The sequence below is a fragment of the Vitis vinifera genome, chromosome 6 (genome assembly GCF_030704535.1).
Source record: "Vitis vinifera cultivar Pinot Noir 40024 chromosome 6, ASM3070453v1".
In the NCBI taxonomy this organism is placed as follows: Eukaryota; Viridiplantae; Streptophyta; class Magnoliopsida; order Vitales; family Vitaceae; genus Vitis; species Vitis vinifera.
The window spans coordinates 19062121-19086916 of record NC_081810.1 but is presented as its reverse complement, the minus strand read 5'-3'; the positions used below and the strand labels follow the sequence as shown (position 1 = coordinate 19086916).

Genomic DNA, 24796 nt, shown 5'->3' with positions numbered 1-24796 from the left:
ATGTACTATTTGCATCTAGGCCCATTACAATGGCGATTGAGTATTCAAGTGGTGGCTTCGTAACCACGACAGTTATCAACCTGAGAAATTGTAATACCCAGGTTTTTGTAGATTCTCCAAGTATAAAGTCTTTCATAAATTTGTGGGTCAAAAGATCAAAAAGAGTGGTGAAAATCCATGTGTTAGTATTTAATTAGGATAAATTTAGGAAAAGTTGGTCAAAAGTCAATAGTTTGAAAATTTTGCCACGTCAGATGTAAGAAGTGAGAATTTCATAAATTAAATTTAGATTTTGAGAAAAAAAAAATAACCATCAAATAATTGAGATTAAGTTTTTAAAATTTGAATATTAAATATGTTACGAGAATTAATTTAATTATTATTGGATAATTATAAGAAAAATCGTAGTAAGAAAAACTTGATAAAAAATTATATTATATCAAATTGTGATAATGGATAATTAAAAAGAAATTGAATTTAATTTTTATAATTGAAATTAAACCTCATAAAATTAGAAAACCTAAAACAAAATTGAATCAAAATTAAATTAAGATTAAATTATGATATGCGAATTTAGAAAAAAAAAAAATACAAAATGATAAATTAATTAAATGTGAATTTAGTGAATTTAACTTTTGAAATTTTGATGCGATTGAATAATTTGAAAAATGAAGTAAATTAAATAAAAGTTATACCAAAGGGTAGAGAATTTGATTTTTATAAATTGAATGACTAATTAATTTATGGAATTAAATTTTAGAATATTATTTAAATTTTTTTTGGTAAATAAATATAGGTAAAATTAACGGGTTTAGGGTTATTACAAATTTCAACTTCTTGATTGCCAAAAAATTATTTTATGTTTTTAATATTTTATGGAATTGAATTTTGTTAATAGTTAATTATATCATGTTTTAAATGAATTTTAGAGTAAAAAAACAATGTTTCATGTAATTATAATCAAATTATACTTTTTGAAGAGTAGACTTGTAGTAAATTAAATTACGAATACGGTGGTATTTTTCGTGAAATGGAAAATCATAAGTTTGGTATAATTCATAATTACGGAAGGTGAATTTAAGAATAATGGTTTTAATTTATTGAGAAATGGATGTGCGTGGTATTTTAGGATTTGTTTTAATAATACATACATACATACATATATATATATATATATATATATATATATATATATAAAGTGAAATTGGCGTGGGAGTTTAAAAGAAGAAGAAGAAAAGAAGAAGAAGAAAAGAAAATGAAGAAAGGAAATCGAGTAAGAGATGTAGGGAAGTCGTCGGCAAAGAGTGGGAAAAATGGGTCGCCAGCTTTAGGATGCTGGTGGACCTACCAAATGACGTCCATTTCACATAAAATTTTGGAAGGATATTCTATTCAATGCGAGGAACACTCCTACGGTGTCCCGTTTTAGTTTTAATGGTTAAATTTTTCAAATTTAAGGTAGGGTGATTTAACCCTAAAACTTTGATTTAATATTTTCTTTCAAAAAAAATTATATATTGTGTTGTTGAAATATAATAGATGTTATTTGTAGTATTTGAAGTGTGATTATTATTGTGAATAATTTTATTTCGTGATTTATAAATTTTTCTTGGAATTTTGGTAATGTTTGAGAAGATTAAATATGAAAAAATAAAAATAGTTGTATTGAGTACTAAGAATTATTGATGTTGTCAGAGATAAGAAAAATTAAGGTATAATTGTGTTTTGTTAATATTTGAATTATTGGAAAATTTTCCCAAAATTTTGTGGTGGCTTAATTGTGGAAAAGTGTTGTATTGATTATTAAAATTATTAATGCTTTTAAAAATAAATAAAATGATGATATAAATTGGGTTTTTGTTGATATTTGAATTATTGGAAAATTTTTCCCAAATATTGGGGTGGCTTAATTGTGGAAATTTGTCATATGGGTGTCAAAATTTTTGAAATTATTGGAGACAAATAAATTATGACATAAATTACATTTTTGTTGATATTTGTATTAGCGAGAATTTTCTTGGATATGTGTGATTATTTAATTGAAAAAAAAATGGTTATATTGGATTTGGAAATTATTAAGCATGTCGGGAATAAATAGAATTTATGTGGTCAATGTTTAAAACTATGTTTTGATGCTATACAAATTAATTGTGAATTTTCTTTTATGTTTGTGACGATTAAAGTGAAGAAAAATCGTTGTGTGGATTATTGGAAATTATGAAACATAATGGGAGTAAATAAAATTATGTCTTGGAAAATTATGGATGTTAAAATATGATTCAGTTGCATTTCATATGCATCATGATTGTGTGAAGAAAAATAAAAATTGAAGAAATGGTTGTGTGAAATGGAAATGAGAATGAAAAGACCCCAAAAATGGCAAAAATGAAAAGAAAAGAAAAATAAGAAATTGAATGACCCTAGAGATGGTGAGTTAAGAAGGGAGTGAGATCCTTAGGGTGAAAGACTCAAAATTTTATCCCAGGAAGACTCCGAATGGGGAGTGTATTTGGGTATAAATGCATATCCTTCGGTGAAAGCTCGAGAACGATATTGCATTGCGTGATTGTGTGTAAGCATTTGTATCATGGTTGCATTTGGAAAAATGATTTGTATTATTTATCAAGTATATGTTTGAATATATTATTCAAGACTAAAGTGACTTATTTATTTTGTAAATTTAAAATTATTGATATGCTAAACATATGATTAAATAAGGAAAATGATAATTTTGATTGATTTAAATTTGTATGGTTGAGGTTTCTTTTAGTGTGTATAATGTAAATGTAATATTATATTTTGGCATATGGTTGTGTTTTATTGACTTAGAATTTCTAACCCATTTAGGTCTAAAGAGTAACGTGGAAATGTGCATCCCTTTATTTTCTAAAATTTTTAGATGCAGATATAGTTTCTAAGGGACCATAAGAAGATCATGAAGTGTTCTAAAAAGCAAAAAAACCATAATAATGGTTGTTTTTTTTTAATTACCTTTTTGACATCTACTAATTTGAGTTATATGGACTTTTTTAAGTTAAATTATATTTTATTAGTTTGTAAAACATTTTTGGAAATATTCTTTTTGACTTAGAGATTATAGTAAATATTTGAGATTTTGGGTAAGAAGATGATTGGTGGAATTTTTTTTTTTTTTAATACTTGTGAACAGGAGATAATGTGATGGTTAGTTTTGGAAAAATAAAATGATATGTTATAGTAAATCTTAGCTTAATAAATTTATTTAGGATTAAACGCTTTATTGAAAAGAAAAAAAATCCAGGGTGTTTTGATTGATTGCCAACATGGATAAGAGTAACTCTTAGGGTCAAACATTTGACCTAGGGTCACGAGTCAAGTTCTGGGTTGCCTAGTATTTGGGGTGTGACAGAAATAAAGTCCGTCAATACAACGGGAATGTCATCTGAAAGATGATCCTCAACACAAGATACTTTGGCCAACGAAAGAAAGATGGAGGCCCTGGAGTTGAAGTGGAGCAACATGTTGAATCCTTCTTTACTATACTTGCTCATCTATATGTATTCTCTTTATCTGATTACTTCCCATGGCAGAGAGTGCTGAATTTAGATGGCCATGAAAAAACTATAAGGGAGGCTATGAACACCATTAACAAGTACCATGATCCAATCATGGACCAAATAGTAGAATAGTGGAAGAATGGCGAAAAAGAGGCTGGGGACCTGCTTGATGTTTTCATTTCAGTTAAGGATAAAAATTAGGAGCCACTACTATCTTTGGCTAATATCAAAGCCCAATGCATAGTAAGATAAGTAATTTGCACTACAAGAAAATGACATAAAAGTAGCATCTAAAAATCTAAAATTCTCACTACCAATTAAAGTAACGTTTATGTCCTTCAACGTATGACATACAAGCTGTATTTAAAAACCCAAAATCTTGTTGCCTTCTTTGTTCTTTTTATTCTCTATTCCACCCTCCTAAGAGTGTATACCTGCATTTCATAGTTTAATGAGTTTTATAGATTTCATTGAAGAAAATAAATATGGATCGATGTTATCATAAATGAACAAATCTAAGAACTTTTTTTTTCTTTTTTTCAAATAAAAACATTGTTCAAAGAAAAGCAATACTATACAATATCTATGGAAAAATTCATGTAGTAGCTAAGGGACTCACCATGCATGGTGATCATGATGCATCAACATGATTCATGATTAGTTGTAGCACAAAAGTAGTCAATTCTCCTTTAATTTCATTGAATTCTACTTGAGAATATGTTTTTTTATCACCAAACTAAAATCAAATAAGAAAATAACATTAAAATGCATAACATTTGGAAGCCTAAAAATATGTACAATTCATTAAATAAGTAATACCTTTGAAGCAATCATTGTAGGATAAAAAATTATCTCTTTAATGAATTTTATAACAAAGTAGCCACATTCGAACCCTCCTTCTTGTCTTGGACACTAATGGATCAGTTATAAATAACATTAGTACTCATATATATAAATGGTGCAAATGCATAAGCTAAATGTTTAAAGAAAATTTTTGGATGTCACTTGCACTAGTTGCCAAGATGGCTCTCTCTTAGATGTTTTCTTTGCAAATATTTAAAGAGCCCTATGTAAATAAGTTCAATGGGTACAATTTTAAAATAGGTAAATGTTATATGTTTTAATATATAGAAATAACAATAAAAAATGTGTTTGAGGTGAATGTAATTTTTTTTTTTAAATAATACTATGAAAAATAATAGGAAGAACTTACATGTTTACGATATCCTTTAAGTCCTCACATGGTTTGTGATGCACAGGGTCAAGATAGTGGACTATCATTTTCCTTGGCTCAATCACTACCAAGACCCAATGAAAGCTAAAACATTAAAAACAAAAGTAGCATCTAATTAGAAATATAAATCAATCATAAAACCTCAAATTAAAGTATAATATTCGTCACTTACTCGGGGTTGTAGGGCATGAAAACATATCTGACATCTTGGCACTCTATTAAGTGTTTTGACAACAATTGTGTTCTTTTCTCTATTTGAGGATTACTAAAGCCTGCTCATGATATTGTAAAAGGATTAACAAATATAAATTGTGATTCCTTTTTGGCAATATGTAGTTGATCATGCATGTACCTATTATATTATCAAAACACCAAAAGAAAATTATCATTAGTCATATCCAATCTTGTTCAACAGGGGCAACTCATATTAAAAAAATAAAAACAAATGAAAATAAAAGGTGCACACCATAAATGGAAGGAGATGCATTTTGATAACACCTCTGAAGATGAAATAATGTATTCACAATCCTCTCTAGATATATATGTTCGGAATTCGACACCAAATAGTGAAATGGGGAGCTGTATTGGGTATGTCTTCTCATTACTAAGACAACCATCCATAAATTTCTGAAAATTTTTAATGACCGAATAATTTTGAGGCTTAGATTTTCGAATAATTGGTGCATTCACTATCTACTTCTTTCCTTTATCCAACACCTATGAAAAATGAAGGAATGTTAGTAATATATACTCCTAAACAATAAAATACCAAGTTACAATCAAATTTACTACAAGTATAAAATGACATACCCGAGGATGTTTAGTTTCAAGTATGACAAGGCTTGTTGGCCAGTCAAGCTTAAAGCCAATAGCATCCCCAACATTGATAATCTCATATGGATTTGGAAATGGAAGTCTAGCATCTAGCTTGTGTGCAACATTTATTACGACCAACCCATTTGATCAATTTTCTTCTATTAATGTACCAGTTGCAACAACATTTCATTTTCATTCCACTGCTAATTTATATTTAATCACCTTTAATACAACAAATAATATCATTTACATAGGCTATATATCACTTATATTAATCTTGTATTATTAGTAAGTAAATGTATACCTTACGTTTCAGTGGTGGTTCTGGTGGTTGGGGCTCTTCCATCATTTTAAACATTGGTTTTTTTGCTACAACTAGTTGTAAAACAAGTTGTTGTCTCATGTTATTACTACCTATATCAGAATGGGGTGTGGGAGGAGACATAGTTTGTCTTGTTACAGCATCTTGCATCCCCTTTCACACCATTTCCCATATTTCTTCTTTGATTTTTTTTTTCATGTCATCAAATGGTTGATGAAAGTATGAGTTCGACCTAACCAAGCGGTCTTGACCTACCACACGTCCTAGATGATCAAGCTTACCCAATGCCTGACATAATATGTCATTTGGACCAAGTGGAGGTAGTCCAGTCTCCTTGCCTTTTCTAGTAATTCATCCTACAACAAAACATATATTAGTAATAATTTGATGAAGATGATTAACATATCAATCAAAGACAACCAATTCAAGAGGACCAATTCAAGGTAGCTAGAAAATGAATTGTTTTAATAAAAATGATAATAGATAAATTAATGTATATTGTTTCAAAATTAATTTTCAAATTAGGCTACTATATTTGCACTAATATAACATGACTACTCATAAAAATGATAGCATTAAGCCTCTTCCCTATTAACACCTAACGATATCATCCCAAACCATAATCACATAGACATACTAACACTATAGGCTCTAAAAGGCATAAATATGCTAACTTAGTTAATCATTAGCTTTGTAATCTTATTAAACTTTCCTTTCTTCTCACGTGTTTTCTTTCATAAACACTTCTATCAACCCTACCAATAGCCCCTTCTGCTTGTAGCTATAAAAATTTTAACAATAAAACTCATTAGTTCAACATGATCAAGTTAATAAATGATATTTAAAAACTAGAATCATTTTCCTATAAACAAAATATATACTCCATTTTTTTTATGGATATTGATAACTTACTATATCTTGCTCAAAACGTGCATATCATTTTCTTCCAAGATAATGATTGTAAATGTGTTTATCTCTTCTTGATTTCTAAACTTTGCGATATTCCTACAAAATATAGACACAAAATTAGTACATAATGAAACTACGTAAATGTGAAAATTGAAGATGTAATAAAAATAATGCTTAACATTAAAATGTTCAAAAAGTCTATCTTTAACAAACTGTCTCCAATGATCCTCTTGTATGAATGGGTAAATAGGAGGTGACTTTTTCAGCTTTTTTGGTCATTCTTGAAAGACAATATATATTTCTTTGTCAACTTGTACTTAAAGGTTCGAAACCTGATGCCCATTAGTATGAAACAATTCCTCTTGGATTTTTTATTCACATTAAAGCTTGTCTACAAAATAACAACCCATATTAGCTCATGTTAATGAATGTATACAATAATTATATATTAAAGCTATAGATAGGCTTACTGTGATCAAATCCCACAACTTCTCCTTAGTCTCTTTAGGGACTTTCCTCCAACTCTCAATAATTATTAGCACATGGGTTCTAGTTATTGTACTAAGATAACTACTTAGTTTAACTGAATTTTCCTTAATGGGACTACCAAGGCTATTGTATTCAATCTTGAGTTTTATCCCTTTACTTTGATTTTTTGCAATCTTTGGTTTCAATGCACTACATCTATGCTTTATTTTTGGCATTTCCCCTTCTTCTAGATCCATATTTGTGTGGAAGATATCAAGTAAATGTGCAAACTAGTACTTCACCAACAAACCTGTAAAATGACTCAAAAGCAAGATTAGTATAGCCTTGCATATATTTTCTATAATTAAATTGGTCATTCACAAATATATTTTTTGAAATTTTCTTTCAAAGTTTGTCTTGTTTTTTGATTTCTTATCAATAATGAAGAATTTATTTGTGAGGATAATAATAAAATAAATTAGTGCATAGTTTCAATTATGATTTATAGTTTTAATGAAAAAGAAATTTAGGAATGAGAGTTTCAAGTTATGTGAGCATAAAATCAAAACATGATAATAAAAAATAATATAAATCTAGTTCTATGGACAACAAAAAGATAGTTGAATGAAGATTGAAGTGGTACCTTTGAATAACATATGTTTATGATGCATGAAAGAAATTTAGGATGATTAATATATATAGATATATCATGAGCAATATATAGAAGCTAAGTTAATGTGCAACTCATGAAAACTAATAAGTGAAATGCCTTATTATATCTCATTCAAGGGTACAATATGTTATTTAATTCTTTTCAATCCATATGCCCTCACAGTTTTCTCTCATGTGTATTGCCTATGATTCATCCATAGCATCAAATGATTCAAATTCTGGCATTGAACTTATAAAGGGGTGATGTTCCATGCAATTATCGGTGAAGTCATCTAGTCCTTCTATGTTCTTGAAATCTTTTGGAGGAATTGAGAGAACTATTGACCATTTAGGATCAAGTTGATCTTCAACATAGAAGATTTGCTTGGCTTGTGATGCTAAAATAAATGGATCCAATTTGTGACCTATTTTGGAGAAGTCAACTAATGTGAACCTGAGTTCATCAACTTTTATACCATTCTTGTTGTCAACCTAATCACACTTGCAAATTAGAATTGTGAACATGTTGTAATCAAGATTTCATATCTCATTAATGACCCCATAAAAGCAAAGTTCACCACAAACTAGGTTCTTATCCTTAGAACTAGCAATTTGCATAGTCTTGCTAAAAACACCACTATTTTGGGTGATGCATGTCATATCGCGTTTCTTAATATGGTAACAACACTCATTAATGATATATCCAGGATATTTGACTACCTGGAGAGTAGGGCCATGTGCTAACCACCTAAGTGTGTCGGGAATATCTTGCCCATTATGGATAGCCTCTTCAACCTATGTATAATCAAAACATATTGGAAACTTGTGATGTTTTCAACATATTGAAAAATTTTCTAAAAACTAAGAGATTACCTTTTCTTTAAGCCAATATGTAAAACAACTCATATGTTCTTCTTGCAACCAAATTTGTCTATTAGATTGTCGAGGGTATTGAGACCTCAACCAATTCATGTGTTCCTTATGACGTTAAAGACAAGGAATGCAAACTTAGGATTTCATCATTATGTTATGAAATTATAAAAAGATAAAGGTATGTTTTTCTTACTCAGTGTATGGTTGGACGATAGTTGTATTCTCTAATAGATAATGATGTGCTTGTAACCACAATTTATGATCAATGATGGTAGAACGACCACCAATTATAGGTCTACCAAATTTGTTGTCATAATTGTTGCTTTTGGAATTCCAATTGCATGAGTCCCTAATAAATATTCAGTACAAAATTCAATAGCTTTTTCTGTTAAATAGCACTTAGTAATGCATCCTTCAAGCCAATTATGATTGCGAACAATTCTTTAAGAACTTTCATATACCTCCCAAATGGGTAGATCCACCTAAAGTAAACTGAACCACATAGTCACACCTCCCTTATCAAATGCACTACTAGATGAAGCATAATATCAAAAAATGAAGGTGAAAAATACTTTTCAAGTAAGCACAGCGTGACCACTAACTCATTGTGTACTTCATCCAATTTTGGCACATCAACCATTTTTGTACATAATTGATTGAAGAAGATACACAATCTTGATATAGTATATCTCACATGCTTTAGCAAAACAAAACGTAATGCCACTAGCAATAGTTGTTGCATAAGTGCATGGTAGTCATGGGATCTTAAACCAAATAACTTCAATTCCTTTAAGGAGACAAGATTTCTAAAATTTGAGCAATACCCCTCAGGGACCTTCAAATTAGACAATGTTTGACAAACTAATTTTTTGTCATATATGTTTGGATAGTGAATAACATGCAGGGGGAAGATAGGTCCGCTTCAAGTCAACTCTTGGGAAAAGTTCAGACCTTAAACCCATTTCAACTAGGTCAAGTTGAGCATTAAGTCCATCTTTTTGTTTTCCTGGGATGTTAAACAAAGTACCAATAATACTCTCACAGACATTCTTTTCGATGTGCATGACATCTAAGTTGTGAAGGATATGAAGATATTTCCAATATTCTAACTCAAAAAATATGGACTTTTTTTTCCAATAATTTGTGTTCACATCAGTTCAAGAGATTTTATCTTCATTTTTCCCCAAGAAATAGGAATGAGATCAACTTTTTCAAGTATTTCTTCTCCACTCAAAATTTTAGGAGGAATTCTAAAATCTTGTTCACCATTGAATGCCTTCTTTTGTCTCCAATAGGGATGGTTACGTGGAAGAAATCGTCGGTGACCCATATACAAGTTCTTCCTACCATACTTTAATCTTTGGGAATATGTTCCTTCTCCACATATTGGACATGCATAATATCCTTTCACGGTGCAATTGGCCAAGTTTCCATATGTAGGGAAATAATTGATTGTCCATAAAATGATGACCTTTAAAGTAAAAACCTCAAGCAAGTGTGCATCATAAGTCTCAACTTTTTTTTCCCACAAAGTTTTAAGGTCATCTACCAATGGACTCAAGTAAACATCTATATTTTTACCAGGTTGTCGTGGTCCTGAGATCAATAATGATAGCATCATAAACTTCTTTTTCATGCACAACCAAGGAGGAAGGTTGTATATGATCAGTATAACAGGCCAACAACTATGTCTATTGCTTATAGACTTATGAAGATTTGTACCATCTGTTGAGAGTGCTAGTCTAAGGTTCTCGGTTCAGAAGCAAAATCAAGCCACATATGGTCAACTAGTTTCCACGCTGAGGAGTCTGATGGGTGGCATAGTTTACCGTCATATTCTTTATCCTTGGCATGCCACATAAGATGTTTAACGATTTTTGAGGATTGGAACATCCTTTTGAATCTAGGGATTGGTGGGAAATACCACAAAACCTTTGAAGGAAGCCCCTTCTTAATCTTTTTCCCCTCATTGTTTATCTTCCACCTTGACTTTCCACAAGTTAGGCATGCAATAGCATCCTTATACTGGTTTCTATACCAAATACAATCATTAGAACATGCATGAATTTTTTGATATTCATCCCAAGTGCACTGAAAGTCTTTTTAGCTTCATACATGGACAATGACATCTCATTATTCAATGGCAACATATCTCCAAGCAACTGACGCAATTTTGAGAATCCTTTGTCAGACCAACCATAACGTGCTTTTAAGTCGTAAAGTTTTACCAATGCTGACAACTTTGTGTATTTCATGCATCCAAGATATAAAGGTTTTTTTGCGTCTTCAAGTAACCTTCCAAACACTTAGGGATCATTCACACAATTAACTTGTGCAGCATTAACCATATCTATTGTGTCAACAACATCATTATACTTGCATTTGTCATAATGTTGTTGTGAGACATTTGAAAATCCTCCACTGGGTCCATTTTCTCCATGCCAATACCATACTCGATAACTGAGATCTATTCCATTAAAGAACAAATGCTCTGTAATGACTTGAAGAGTTTGACATAATAGATTTGCACAACGTAAGCATGGGCATTTTATAGGGGAATGGTTGATTGAATGTGCTAATGCAAAATTGATAAAGTTTTCAACTCTTTCATCATACTCAACTGACCTTCTATCTTTTGACATTCAATCTCAAGACAAGAGAACTATAAAACTTGTTAATATTTAGAATAAAAAAAGTTAAGTACATCTTTCTTCAACATAATATTGGATATATTTAAATAACTAAATGTAGCTTATATAGGCAAGAACAAAACTTAATATGCATTAGTACACAAAATAGTTGTAAAAAGTTTGTGAAAAAATATACATTAGTATTATGCGATAAAACTATGGAACAAAATAGAACACATAAGTATACAAAACATTTGTGAAAAGTTTGTCAAATAACTAATATGTTTAATTAAACAAGCTTCAAAAGCATAGTATATAGGAAAAAAGTTTTTAAAATATAGAAAGATTTAATTACCTTTACAAGGTAATTTTATCTTCCTTACAATTGATACAATATAAGAGCATGCAATAAATAAACGTACACTTATACTTTCAATAACTTCTTTGATAATGACTTGCTTACTATTCGAACCTGTTACAAGAATAATATATTATCAATATAAAATGTTATAGATTTTTTTTTTTACTAAAAATGACACATGTCCATAATCAACTATCAAGTCATATTTTTAATAATACATTGTAATTTTTCAACAAAATTTGGGTTGAAGAAATTTAATACAAAAATAATCCAAATAAAAAAATGATTGTATAGTATGATTAAATGGAATAGATTAAACAAACCCAAATTACCCTCCTAAATTAGACATAAATATATATTTGGCCTCCATAAATTAAAAAATTCTCGACGTGAACACAATTGATAGAAATAGCCTTCTCACAATAAAATTATCTTCCTTTTTGTTATTTAAAAAGGAAAGAAAGGAGTTCATGGCCCCACACCTTAATATTAAAAAAAAAAGAAAAAAAAAAGTTGGAAACTAGGAGACTTGCAAAAGTCAAGGTTTAGTCAACATGATGCCATGTATCTCAACCAACTTGGAGACTTGCAAAAGGTATCTTTTATTATTTTTTACCATAGATACAACCCACCCAAACTATTCATACCGTGTCCACTCACTAGCGTGGACTAAAACCTTCTACTCAAAGGAAATTTCATCACTTTATTCTTTAATAAGACATGACATAAAGAAACCATGAGAACACACATGCACATATATAATATAATAATATAATAAGAGAAATTCTTTTATACTTTCAGATACTAAGAAAAAAAAAAACAAAATAATTCAAAGTATTAAAAAAGAAGTGTTCTCACATGATCAAAATTATAGATAGTTTTGGCTTGTAGATTTTTTTAAAATCCTAAAAATCAGATTTTGATAATTGTCTAACTTCTTTTTTCTTTTTCTTTTTTATTGGAAATGGTTATTAAAATACAATTATAATTATGAGAGCTACAAAAATTCCTCTCAAAAATGATAATTTGCCTAACAATCAAAATATTACTAAATATGATAATATATACTTTTAAATGCGTATAAGCAAATTGATTACAATTAAATTAACAAAAAGACAACTTATTGACATTAAAAAAAAAGTTTTCTATCAAATGTTTTCAAATATATTTTCTAAGTTAAAAATTTATTTTTATGTTAGAAAACTGTTTTTACTCTAAATAAGTTTTTAAGAATATTTTTCAAACATGATTTTATCCTTTGATCTATAGAATAATAATTTATTTTTAAGTCAAATACATGCCTAGTTTTCTATCAAATGTTTCCAAATATATTTTCTAAATTAAAAAATTATTTTAATGTTAGAAAACCATTTTTGCTCTAAATAAGCTTTTAAGAATAATTTTCAAACATGATTTTATTATTTGAGCTATAGAATAGAAATTTGTTTTTAAGTCAAATACATGCCCAATTTTCTATCAAATAATTTCAAATATATTTTCTCAGTTAAAAAATTATTTTTATGTTAGAAAACTATTTTTGCTCTAAATAAGTTTTTAAAAATAATTTTCAAACATGATTTTATTATTTGATCTATAGAATAGAAATTTATTTTTAACTCAAATACATGCCTAGATTATCAAATTGGGATTGTTTCATGACATTTTCTCACAAAATAATCTCATCAAGATGTACACAAAATATGGGTTGTTGGCTAATGGGGCTTAAGTTGTCTTATTTTGAGTTGGATACTGTAGGCACTTCACTGGAAAGTTAAAAGAGAGAGCTATTAGGTTTAATATATTAGGCTTAATGGAGAGGATGAAGAACACGTGGCAATGCATCTTAACAAAAATTTGTGTCTCTCATTTTCCTTAGAAACACATTAAAAAAAAATAAATCATATTTTCCGTTTTTGTTTTTTAACTCATACTTTTTTCCCTTTTTTTTTACTCGTTTTTGGGGAGAGTTAGTGGATTTAATATGTTGGGTTTAATGGAGGATAAAGATCATGTGGCATCTCAACAAAATTCTATATATCTCATTCCCACTTAGATACACACAAAAAAAATCATTCCTTTTTTTTTTTCTCTCTCTCTCTCTTGTTTTAGGGAAGGGATGAAGATTATGTGACAGTATATCTCAACAAAATTTTGTACCTGTCATTCTCACATAAATACATATTAAAAATCATTCATTTTTTCTTGTTTTTAAGAAGTCAGTCATGTGTTTGGTTCATATTAAAAAATCAATTAATCTACAAGTTTCTTCGTCTATGCTAGAAGTTTAAACCTAAGTTTTTCTTCCCTACAACTCAAGAAAACGCAGTTTACAAAAACCATAATACAAAGATGGTGAAACAATCAATATAATTATATTAATAAAAGAAAAAAAAATATGATAGATCTAAGAGAATTTGGATTACCCAGGAGTCCACAAAGTAGAAAATGTCGGTTGTAAGTGTATTGACTATAGGTAAGAGAAAAGGTAGAAGAAGATTATGGTTTTATATATAAGGTTTGTATACTGAGATTTTTTGGATTATGGGTGGCATGTGGAAACAATGGGCTTTTTATACATTATCCCTCATTATTAATTATAAAAGTGGGCTCATTAAGTTATAATACTTAAAAAAAAATTTATTTTATATGATGTTACTTCCCAAAAAATAACACTATAAATATAAAACTAACATAATCTAACTACCTTAATTGAAGAATTTTCATATGATGTATCACCTTTATTAATTATAAACCCTATGGTGTCATTATTTTAAAAATGACACCATAAATTATTTTTGTAGTAGTGTTGTGCTTACCTTTTGATCTACATTGCATGATGATCATTTCCTAGCCAGCAAATAACTTGATCAATCATCAGATTATGATCCTTCCATAATTTGCAGGAGTTGATGCTTGCAGGCGTCGATAGTCCATCAAATGCAATTGAGTAGGCAATGATCAAGCAACCAGGGATTTTGAGCAAAGCAGTGAAGAAATTGATGGAGTGGTTGGAAAGGATAGACGAGTTCAGGAATCCGACTAGTGTTGCTGGGTACTCTATCCCCAAAGGCAGTCATGTCCTTCTGAGCCGTCTGGGGCTGGGCCGGAACCCTAGAATCTGGGAAGAACCGCTAAATTTCAATCCAGAGCGGCATCTGAATGCTAGTACAGTTCAAGCAGTGGAGTTGAACGAGCCAAACCTTCGCTTCATTTCCTTCAGTACTGGAAGGCGTGGGTGTGCAGGGATGTTAGCAAGGCTCCTTCAAGGCTTTACTTGGAGTCCGCCACCGGGCCAAAAGGAGATTGATTTCTCAGAGTCGAGAAATGATCTCTCTCTCTTGCAAAACCTCTGCATGCCCTAGTAAAACCAAGTATGCGTTCATCATTATACCCACTTCATTAATGAAATAATCGATTAAAAGGATTAAATATTCCCCATATTTGCAAATTTATCACTTTCATATATTTGTTTGAAAAATAATCGATTTTTGATCTAAATATTTTTAATTATTTTAAATATTTACAATATATTTATAAAAAAATTTATTTTTATAAAAAAAAAAATAATAATAATAATAAAGACATTTTTATCAAAACGATATCAAAATATAATAAAGGATTAGATTTTTAAAATTGGTTTGTAATGAACTTTTTGATCAAATAAATTTTCATTAATTAAATTGAAAACAAGACACAAATTAATAAAAACAAATCATAAATATTTTTTTGATTGAAACTTGAGATGCACTACAAGGAAAAAGATATATGGTGACATTTATAATAAGTCACTATAAACATAGGGTGTCACTACAACATAGCGTCACCTTATCCACTGACACCATAGAGGGTATCAATTGGTGACGTATTTGGAAGCGACACCAAAGCAGATAAATGGTGACACATTCAGAAGAGACACCATATATTTTTAGTGATGCTTAATTTGATATAGAGTTGTATGAGATATATAAGGTGTCATATTAAATGCATCATCTTTGAGTTATGGTGTCACGTTAAATGTATCACCTTTAATTTATGGTGTCACATCATTGTAAATGATTATGGAAGATATGGTTGTTTTTTGTTGATTAGTTTGTAGATTTTTGTAATGCTTATTAATAAATAAGACTAACCTGTGTAAATTGTCCATAAATATAATAATCATATTACATTTAACTTATATTTTCATAATGCTTATGAATTAATTTGTAACATATTACATCATCCAATAATATTTGTATATCAAATGTTCACAAAATGATAGTACATCAAACACATCAAACCCACCAAAACTAAAAAAGAAAAGTGAATACACATTAAAACATGATTTAGAAATGTTAAGTTTCCCAACATTCATGTATACTTGCATTTCATATGTATAAAACCGGCTAACCATAAAATGACACAAGAGTTGCATCCAAAAACCCAAAATTCTCAATTCCAAATAAAGTAACATTTATGTCCTATAATGTATGACATAAGAGTCATATCTAACAACCTAAATCTTGTTGTCTCTTTCTCCTTTCTTTTTATTCTTCATATTGTCCTCCCAAGAGTGTATACCTGCATTTCATAGATTAATGAGTTTTAGAGTTCTTATTGAAAATAAAAATGTGATGTTATAAACAATAAACAAATCTAAGTACTAATGTTTTCTTTTTCTTTTTCCTTTTTCTCATTTTGGTATAAAAATAGTTCGTAAAGAATAAGTAATGTTATACAATATCAATGGAAAATTCAATCATATAACAACTAAGGGACTTACCATGAATGATCACGATACATCAATATGATTCATGATTAGTTATAACACAAAAGTAATCTATTTTTCTCTAATTTCATCAAATTCTACTTGAGAATATGTTTTATTTGTAATCAAACTGAAATCAAATGAGAATAACATTAATATCATAATAATTGAAAGTATGAAATTATGTACAATTCATTAAACGAGTAAAACCTTTGATGCAATAACTGTAAAATCAACAATTATTTCTTTAATGAATCTCATAACAAAGTAGTCATATTTGAACTCAGTATTATTTTTTTACTATTAAATTATTTTTAAACAAAATAACAATTATTAATATATTGGTTTATTTTTAAATACTTTCATAAGAATATATTTTAACTACAAGTTATTTTAATTTATCAAAAGATTTTTAGGAAATGAGCTATTATCCATTTATTATTTTCTTATTTTTCAAAAAATATTTTCAGTCATTTCATACACGTTTTCAACTACTAAAATTATTGTTTTTATAGAATAAACAAAGAAGCATACACTTCTCCTCCACTCACTAAGTCAACTATTACAATCACCATAATATTTTATTCACCTACCAATATCTCATTCCATTTAGATAACTCTCTCAACAAAATCATTTCTACAATACTTTTTACTCTCCTATGATATTGAATATTTTATTCCATTTAGGTGACTCTCAACACAAAGAAAAGTAGGAATGTCTTCTTAGGTTAACTAAATAAAGACTTTTTTTTTTACTTTACAATATGTATAAAAATACAATTATTTATTAAAGGAATGTGGTAGAAAGGTCATTTCATTTTTAAAGAATTTTTTAGAATATCTTAAACATTTACAAAAAATAGAATCTAACAATTTTATTTCCAAACTATTGATCAATTCAAAAAAGAAAGAAGAATGTTATTTTTTAAGAAAAGTTAATAAACCACTTTATTCTTGAATTATCTAAACAAAACTTACTAAAAAATATTTTATCCCAAATTTATTTTCAAAACTTTCTTATTGAAAACTATCTCATATATAAATTATTTTATTATATAGAGAAATTCTTATTTTATTCTTTTTTTAGAGAAAAATTCACTTGTTTATTAAATATCAAAGAAATCTATTTTTATGTCTATTATATATATATAAATTCTCTTATTTTCATACAAGAAATTTCCATTTATGCCTAAAATACTTTTAGAAAAATCATTGCCAACAAAATTTTATTTTTAAAATTAGTTTCAACATTCTTATTTAAAAAAATTATCATTGGATTATTTTCAAAAAGGACAGTCCTAAAAAAATTAACCATTTATAACACAATTTAAACTCAAAAATTATCCCCAATATTATTTTATATTCCTAAATTATTTTAAAAAAAAATAACAATTATTTATATTTTGATTCATTTTTAAATACTTTCACAAAAATATATTTTAACCACATATTATTTTAATTTATCAAAATATTTTTAGGAAATGAGTTATTTTCCATTTATTACTATCCTATTTTTCAAAATATATTTTCAGGCATTTCATTCACATTTTAAAATTTCAAATACTAAAATTATTGTTTTTATAAAACAACAAAGCATGTAAATTTCAACTACTAAAATTATTGTTTTTATAGAATAAACAAAGCAACATACACTTATCTTCCATTTACTAATTCAACTATTACAATCACCCCAATATTTTGTTCACCTACCAATAATTCATTCCATGTAGGTGACTCTAAAAAAAAAGTCATATTTATAATACCATTTACGACTCTGATACCCAATATTCTATTCTATTTAGATGACTCAATACAAAGAAAGTGGGAATGTTTTCTTAGGTTAACCGAAGAAAACCCTAAATAACTTAAGTGCTTTTGGTTTAATTGAGTATCATCTTGTAGCAGATATCAATCTCTATTGTTAGACTTCACCAAAAAGCTCCTAGCACGGTGGAAAAAAGTATCAAATATAGTCAAGTCTTCAATAAAATACTATTTCATGCGAAAAATTACTACAAACTAGTGTATCTCTCATTCTCAATTAGACAAATTTTTTAAAAATAATTCATTTTTCTTGTTTTCATTTGTTTTGGGGCTTATTAGCAATGAAACAAAAAATATGTTAGAATGTTAAACTTAGTTTTTACTTCCTTAGAACTCGATAAAAAACACCATTTACAAAACCCACATCATAGATATACTAAATCAAGAGATATAAAACAATTATACTAACAAAGTTTTTTGCATTAATAAAAAAAATAAAGATGATAGATAAGAGATTTTGACTTACCCGAGATTTTACGAAGCAAAGAATATCAATTATGGGTGTGCTGACCATGGGTGTGAGAAGAAGGAGAAGAAAACGATGGTTAGGGTCAAGCAACAAGATCTTTTATATTAGTTAATGTATATATGGAAACAATAGACTTTTCATAAATTGTTCCTACTCACTATTTTTAAAAAAGGCCCATTGAGTTATAAAATTTAAAACTTTTTATTTCATATGGTGTCACTTCCAAAAAATGACACCGTAAATCTGAAATTAGCATAATCTAACTATCCTAATTGAAGATTTTTTAAATGATGTGTCACCTTTATAAATTTTAAGTTCAATGGTGTCATTATTTTAAATGCGACACTATAAATAGTGACATCATATATTATTTTTGTAGTAGTGATGTAAGAAAACAACTAATAATATGCATACTAAACTAAATATTTTAAGAAAATAGTATAAATTAATGCTTGTAATTTATAAAATTAAAAGTACTAAATACTTTTTATAAAACAAAATTGTATAATTTTTAATTAACACTTAAAAAAATACAAAATGAGCATATTTTAAAATTGCAAATAACTTAATTTATATATTATATAATGAAATTACAACTAATTACATATTTTGAAAAAGGAAAGTATTAATAAATTTATTATATCATAAAATAACAAACTTATATTATTTCTTTTGCCAAAATAATCATTGAAGGTACTTGTCATTGGATTACTCGATTACAATTATTGGATACATTAAGTATTAAATAAAGTTGGGAAGTTCTTAGCCATTAGATTGAAGAGAGATTTAAATTTGACCCTTGGACATAAATCGGACTTACTATAAGTTCGCATGCCAAAAATAAAAGGATAGATATCTAAATGATGGTTAATTTCAGCCATATATATCATGATAACTATTGGATTCAAGGTCAGCCACCCACTATAAGTTCACATGCCAAAAATAAAAGGATAGATATCTAAATGGTGGTTATGTGGTAGAGTTGGCATCGTACCAAAATGATGAACCAAGGGTGCTGAGGTCCCTGGTCCCCCTTTCATGACAATGGCTCTTTCGTGTCAAAATTGAGTATGAATAATTAGATTTGAAGGGGGTTAACATTAGACTAACGATCTAAGCCAATCCCATTCTGCAGCACAAGAAGTGAAAAGATGGAGATGGCTCTGACCGTATATTTTTGAAGGATCCAAATATAATCAATCAAACAAAAAGAATCACTACATAGGACAAAAATACCCCTACTATTTACTGATTTGGAAGACAAAAAAACAAAAACTATAACCAAATCGAGCCTAAATCAATAGATTATGCATAGATGCATATGGCTTGGTGGTAGAATGAAACGACCATCTTTGAGCTAATACATCTTATACTAAGCCACAGGCATCCCAAAATATTTTCTACTTAACTGCATCCATGCCATATAGCAGCGAGGCCTGGGTTTTGGTCTGAGCGGTTTGAGCTCAGACTGCATACGCACTCTGGTGAAGCCTTGGTGTCACCATGGCCGAAAGAGAAACTGCCTTCTGCAGTGCAAGCCCGAAAGCTTCGTCCATGTTGATCTCAACTCCATCCGGCATTTTCCAGTCAAATGAATGTACCAACGTCCCTAAAATGTACTCAACCAGCACTATTCCCATTCTAGTGCCAGCGCAAATCCTTCGTCCAGCCCCAAACGGGATCAACTCAAAATCATTTCCACGAGGGTCAATTTTTTCATTTCTTCCACTTAAAAACCTTTCTGGCCTGAATTCTTCCGGGCTTTCCCAGACATTAGGGTCTCGCCCAATTGCCCATATGTTCACGCTAAGTCTAGTGTTCTCTGGGATGTAGTAGCCGTTCACTTCACATGCTTGGGTTGAGACACGAGGAAGGTTCAACGGGGTGGATGGGTGCTTCCGGAAGCTTTCCTTGCATATGGCTTGTAGGTATGGAAGTTTTGGCAAGTCAGACTCCACGAGCCGCCGGCTCCTTCCAATCACTTGATCCATTTCTTCGTGAGCACGCTTGAGGATGCTCGGGTTTTTCAACATCTCAGCCAGAGACCACTCGATTACGCTCGATGAAGTGTCTGTTCCTGCAGTAAATAAATTCTAGCCAAGGAAACAAAAATATGTTCACATACTTGAAATTTATGTAATCAAACGCTATTGAAAATTGAGATCAATCATTTTTTGCATTAGCCCTAGCAAAAGTTCAAGTTCAAGGAAGCTGGTTGAAAAATCATGTAAACCGATTTTATAACATAGAGAAAAGCGTGTTTTGGTGCTGAAGGTCTGATCAGAGAACCAATCATTTTTCACAATTTTCTTGTGCCATGCAGCTGAGCATATGAAAACAACCATGCAAGTGGAAAAAGAAAAAAATAGTCCAAAAATAAAGAATAGTGATGTGCCCCTAAAATGGCTACCTGATAAAAACGTACATATCTAAAAGCAATAAAAGTGCTGTTTCCGGAAAGAAAATATCGGAAAACAAAATTGAAGACGAGCTTTAACTATGCATACCAGGAGGAGTGCTTTAATGTTGGTAATAGTGAGCTTCTCCCCTGTAGAATTTTCTTGGTTTGCCATGATTACGTCCAGAAAATCTGGGTTTCCCTTTCGCTCATGGGCTGACGCCGTGTGCTCCTCCATCATCTTTGTTAATAACCGGTCGAACTTCCTATGTAAATGCTTCATCCCGCGCTGGATCCCTTGGATGTCCAGCCATGCGATGGACGGAATAAAGTCGCCAATATTGAAGTACCCAGCAGTGGTCATGAGCTCCACCACCATGTCCTTGAACTCATTTGACTCCGACCCTTTTGTTTCAAACACCCGGCGGCTTAGAATCACTTGACCTATCATGTTGGCCATGGAAAAAGTTAACATCTCCGGCACCACCACCGGCTCCGCTCGCTGGCTTAACTCAAGCATGGCTCGAAGCATGTGGCCTAGCTCAACAGCTCGGACCTGAGACCAGTCCTCAAGAGCTTTCCCACCAAGCATGTGTAAGTTGCTTAGCTTTCTCAGTAGCTTCCACCTTGCCCCATAATCCGCAAAAACCATGTCTTGGGCATGATAGGCCAAGAGTGTGGCACCGGCATTAGGCGGGCGGTTAGAGAAATTAATGTCTAGCGTTTTAAGGAAAGCCCGAGCCGCCTCGGGAGTTGAGGCCACCACCATGCTGTTAGTGCCCATTTTCAAGAACATGACAGGCCCGTATCTTTTGGCCATCTTTGCTAATGCAACATGAGGCATGTTACCTAGAAGAGGAAGAGCGCCGAGGAGCGGCCACCCTCTGGGGCCAGGGGGGAGCTTCCGGGAAGGTTTGGGAAGGAGAGAACGAATGAAGAAGCGGGTGATGAAGAAGAGTAGAGTTGCTGCAGCAAACTCAAGCAAGAGGCTTGTATCTATGGCCATGGCTTAGTGAGTATAGGATAGTGAAGGTGGCTATGAAAATTGAGCTAGGTTTGTGGAAATATATAAGGCATGAGGCCATGGGTTTGGTAGATGAGCGAAGGTTTGTTAGTCACGTGTCCAGGTACCAATTAATTTCTGGATCACTGGGTTTGCTTGTGGAGAGCCAGGTGTCGGGAAGTAACCGACAATTTTGTCACTGTCTTATCTCATATCACCTTTAATAAGTTGGGAGGATGGCCTCCAGACAAAAGGGACGGGCTGCCCATCTCCTATTTATTTTATGGGGCTATATTGAAAATAATAAGAACCTACTAATCGGATAGATTTGTTTCCATAAGCCTGTATTCCAACTGACGTTCAACTCCTAATACTATTCTAATGAAGGGTTAAGAACAAATGGATATAGTAATGATACGAACTAATCTCATAATCAGCCAAATTGGATAATAATAATAATAATTATTAAGGGAAATTGAAAAGTTGATTTTTCCTCTTTCTCAAAAAAAAAAAAATTGCTTATATTATAAAATCCCATAAATATATTATAAATTAGAAAAAGTGGGTTTTTACTCACTAATTTTAAAATATATATATATATATATATATATATATATATATATATATATATATATAATTGAACAAAAAATTTATTAGTTTACATCAACAATAAAATAAAAAAAAATTAAAAATTAAAAATATAATTACAACTAAAATACATAAAATTAAATACAATTAAAATAAAAAACATAAAATTTTAAAAATAAAATATTAACTCTTATTTTATTTCCAACTCTTTCTCTATATCTATATTTTCTACTGGCGTGTTTTACTAAATGAAAAATTATTGTTTTATTTTTATATTTTTAATTTTAAAGTTTTAAATGTCTTTTTAGTTTTAAAAATTTCTTATTTTATTAATCTTAAATCGTTCTCACAATAAAAAATTATTAACTAGTGTTATTAACATAACAAGTAAAACTAGCATTTGAGGAATGACTATTTGAGTTATGAAAAAATATATGTATTTTAAAATATTTTTAAATAAATAAAAATAAAACTGGTATATAAAATTTGAAGATCTTTTTTCTATATTATTTTAATTTAGTGAATCAAAACCTAATTTTCCTTTATAAACTTCCTTACATTTGTTTGGTGTCAAGAGAAATCTAAAAGAAAATCATATTAATTTCATTAGTTTTTCCTTTCAACATTTGGTTGTTTATATATACATTAATTGCGATCACATCCCGAATTTATTTTTCAGTTGATTTCAATTATTGTATCTCTAAAACATTTTAGTTCTCGAGTGATTTTAATCATCATAATCATGTCCCTAATTTTTAATTCTAAGGTGATTTTATTTATTGTGAGCATGTTCCTAACTTTTACTCTTTAAGTGATTTCAATAATTGCAATTACATCCTTATCTTATAATCTCCTAATGTTAGCTGGTGATCAATCAATTTTGTTTTCATTATTGTAATGTATAATTGTTGTTGTTGAATTTTGATGGACTGAAGGACATTCTAAGATAGTTGTTGATTTTTGGTTGTAAGGGAAAAGATAAGGGAGCCGAGAATGGGGGTTGGAGATTCTTCCTACCTTTTGGGGTGGCTTGTAACCACCGCATGTCCCATTATTCCATTAACCGGTACAATTAAGGAAAGGCCAATTTTGTCCCTTTTTTTCATACCATAATAATGTTTTTATTATTAAAAAAATCTTATCATAAGGTCAATTTTGTCCTATTTTTCCTGCCATAATAATTTTTTATTATTAAAAAAATCTTATCATCAAATATATCTGCCAATCCAAATTCACCTCATTAACTTTATTACTATTTATTCTTATTAAGTTAACTCATGATAATAATTCATGCAACTTTATTGATATTTTCTAAATTAATTCTATTTTAGTTAACTCATCGTAACAATGGTTTTTTATTCATAACTTTTTGTACTTAGAAAAACCTCTTCCAAAAAAGTTTATTGTTGTATAAGTAAAAATATAACCTCTCATTCCATATTCCTCTTATGGATGGGTGATGTTTTTAAGTTCTTACGATTCATATTGTTATAACTTTTTTAGTTGAAAATCCTAAGTACCCTTTCAGTCTCTTAATTAACACTTATCCATAAAAGTTCTTGAACTTTCAATAGACATCTATAAAAAATCCTTAATAACTAAAAATTCTATCTCTTTAGATTCTGTATTCAACGATATGAAAAATAAAGGTTATGTTTTCCCCTCGTTCATATTAAGAGCTTTTGATGGATTAAGGATTGTTCAAATTCTTTGTTTTCCTCTTATTAAGGTGTTAAGGATTTTTTTATTCTCATGAATACGTTAAGGGTTTTTAGTTCTATGTTTTCCTATTTTCCTCTCATAAAGGTCTGTTAAGGGTTTTGTTTTCCTCTCATAAAAGGATTTTACGATTCTCTCCATTAAGCAATATTGCATTGAGTTTTGATCGGGTTGATGTTGTGGATTGATTAAAGATTGTATCATTTTTAGAATTTATTGCATTTCATTTAGATCAGATTGATGTTGTG

General features: G+C 29.7%; 1 protein-coding gene, 1 long non-coding RNA gene and 1 pseudogene across 2 annotated transcripts; 1 reads left to right on the top strand and 2 right to left on the bottom strand.

Moving 5' to 3' along the window:
• Positions 1-2496: 2496 nt before the first annotated feature.
• On the top strand, positions 2497-15203 carry LOC100255835 (tryptophan N-monooxygenase CYP79A68-like; annotated as a pseudogene).
• Positions 3828-6183, bottom strand: LOC132253955 (uncharacterized). Its single transcript, XR_009465887.1, has 4 exons — positions 4943-6183; positions 4356-4854; positions 4156-4272; positions 3828-3970 (listed from the first exon to the last, which is right to left on the bottom strand). It is a non-coding gene; the product is annotated as an uncharacterized LOC132253955 (long non-coding RNA).
• A 4859-nt stretch (positions 15204-20062) lies between the features above and the next one.
• LOC100852531 (flavonoid 3',5'-hydroxylase 2) lies at positions 20063-22299 on the bottom strand. Its single transcript, XM_003632164.4, has 2 exons — positions 21348-22299; positions 20063-20933 (listed from the first exon to the last, which is right to left on the bottom strand). Exons 1-2 carry the CDS (start codon positions 22242-22244, stop codon positions 20304-20306), a joined length of 1527 nt encoding a protein of 508 aa, XP_003632212.2. The 5' UTR covers positions 22245-22299; the 3' UTR covers positions 20063-20303.
• Between the last annotated feature and the right edge of the window lie 2497 nt (positions 22300-24796).

What these genes read in the sequence shown, in the direction of transcription:
- LOC100852531 (XM_003632164.4), bottom strand. Translation starts at nt 22,244, where the DNA reads ATGGCCATAGATACAAGCCTCTTGCTTGAGTTTGCTGCAGCAACTCTA. An exon ending in ACATTAAAGCACTCCTCCTG is followed by an intron (nt 20,934 to 21,347) that starts GTATGCATAGTT and finishes TTCCTTGGCTAG; the next exon opens with AATTTATTTACTGCAGGAAC.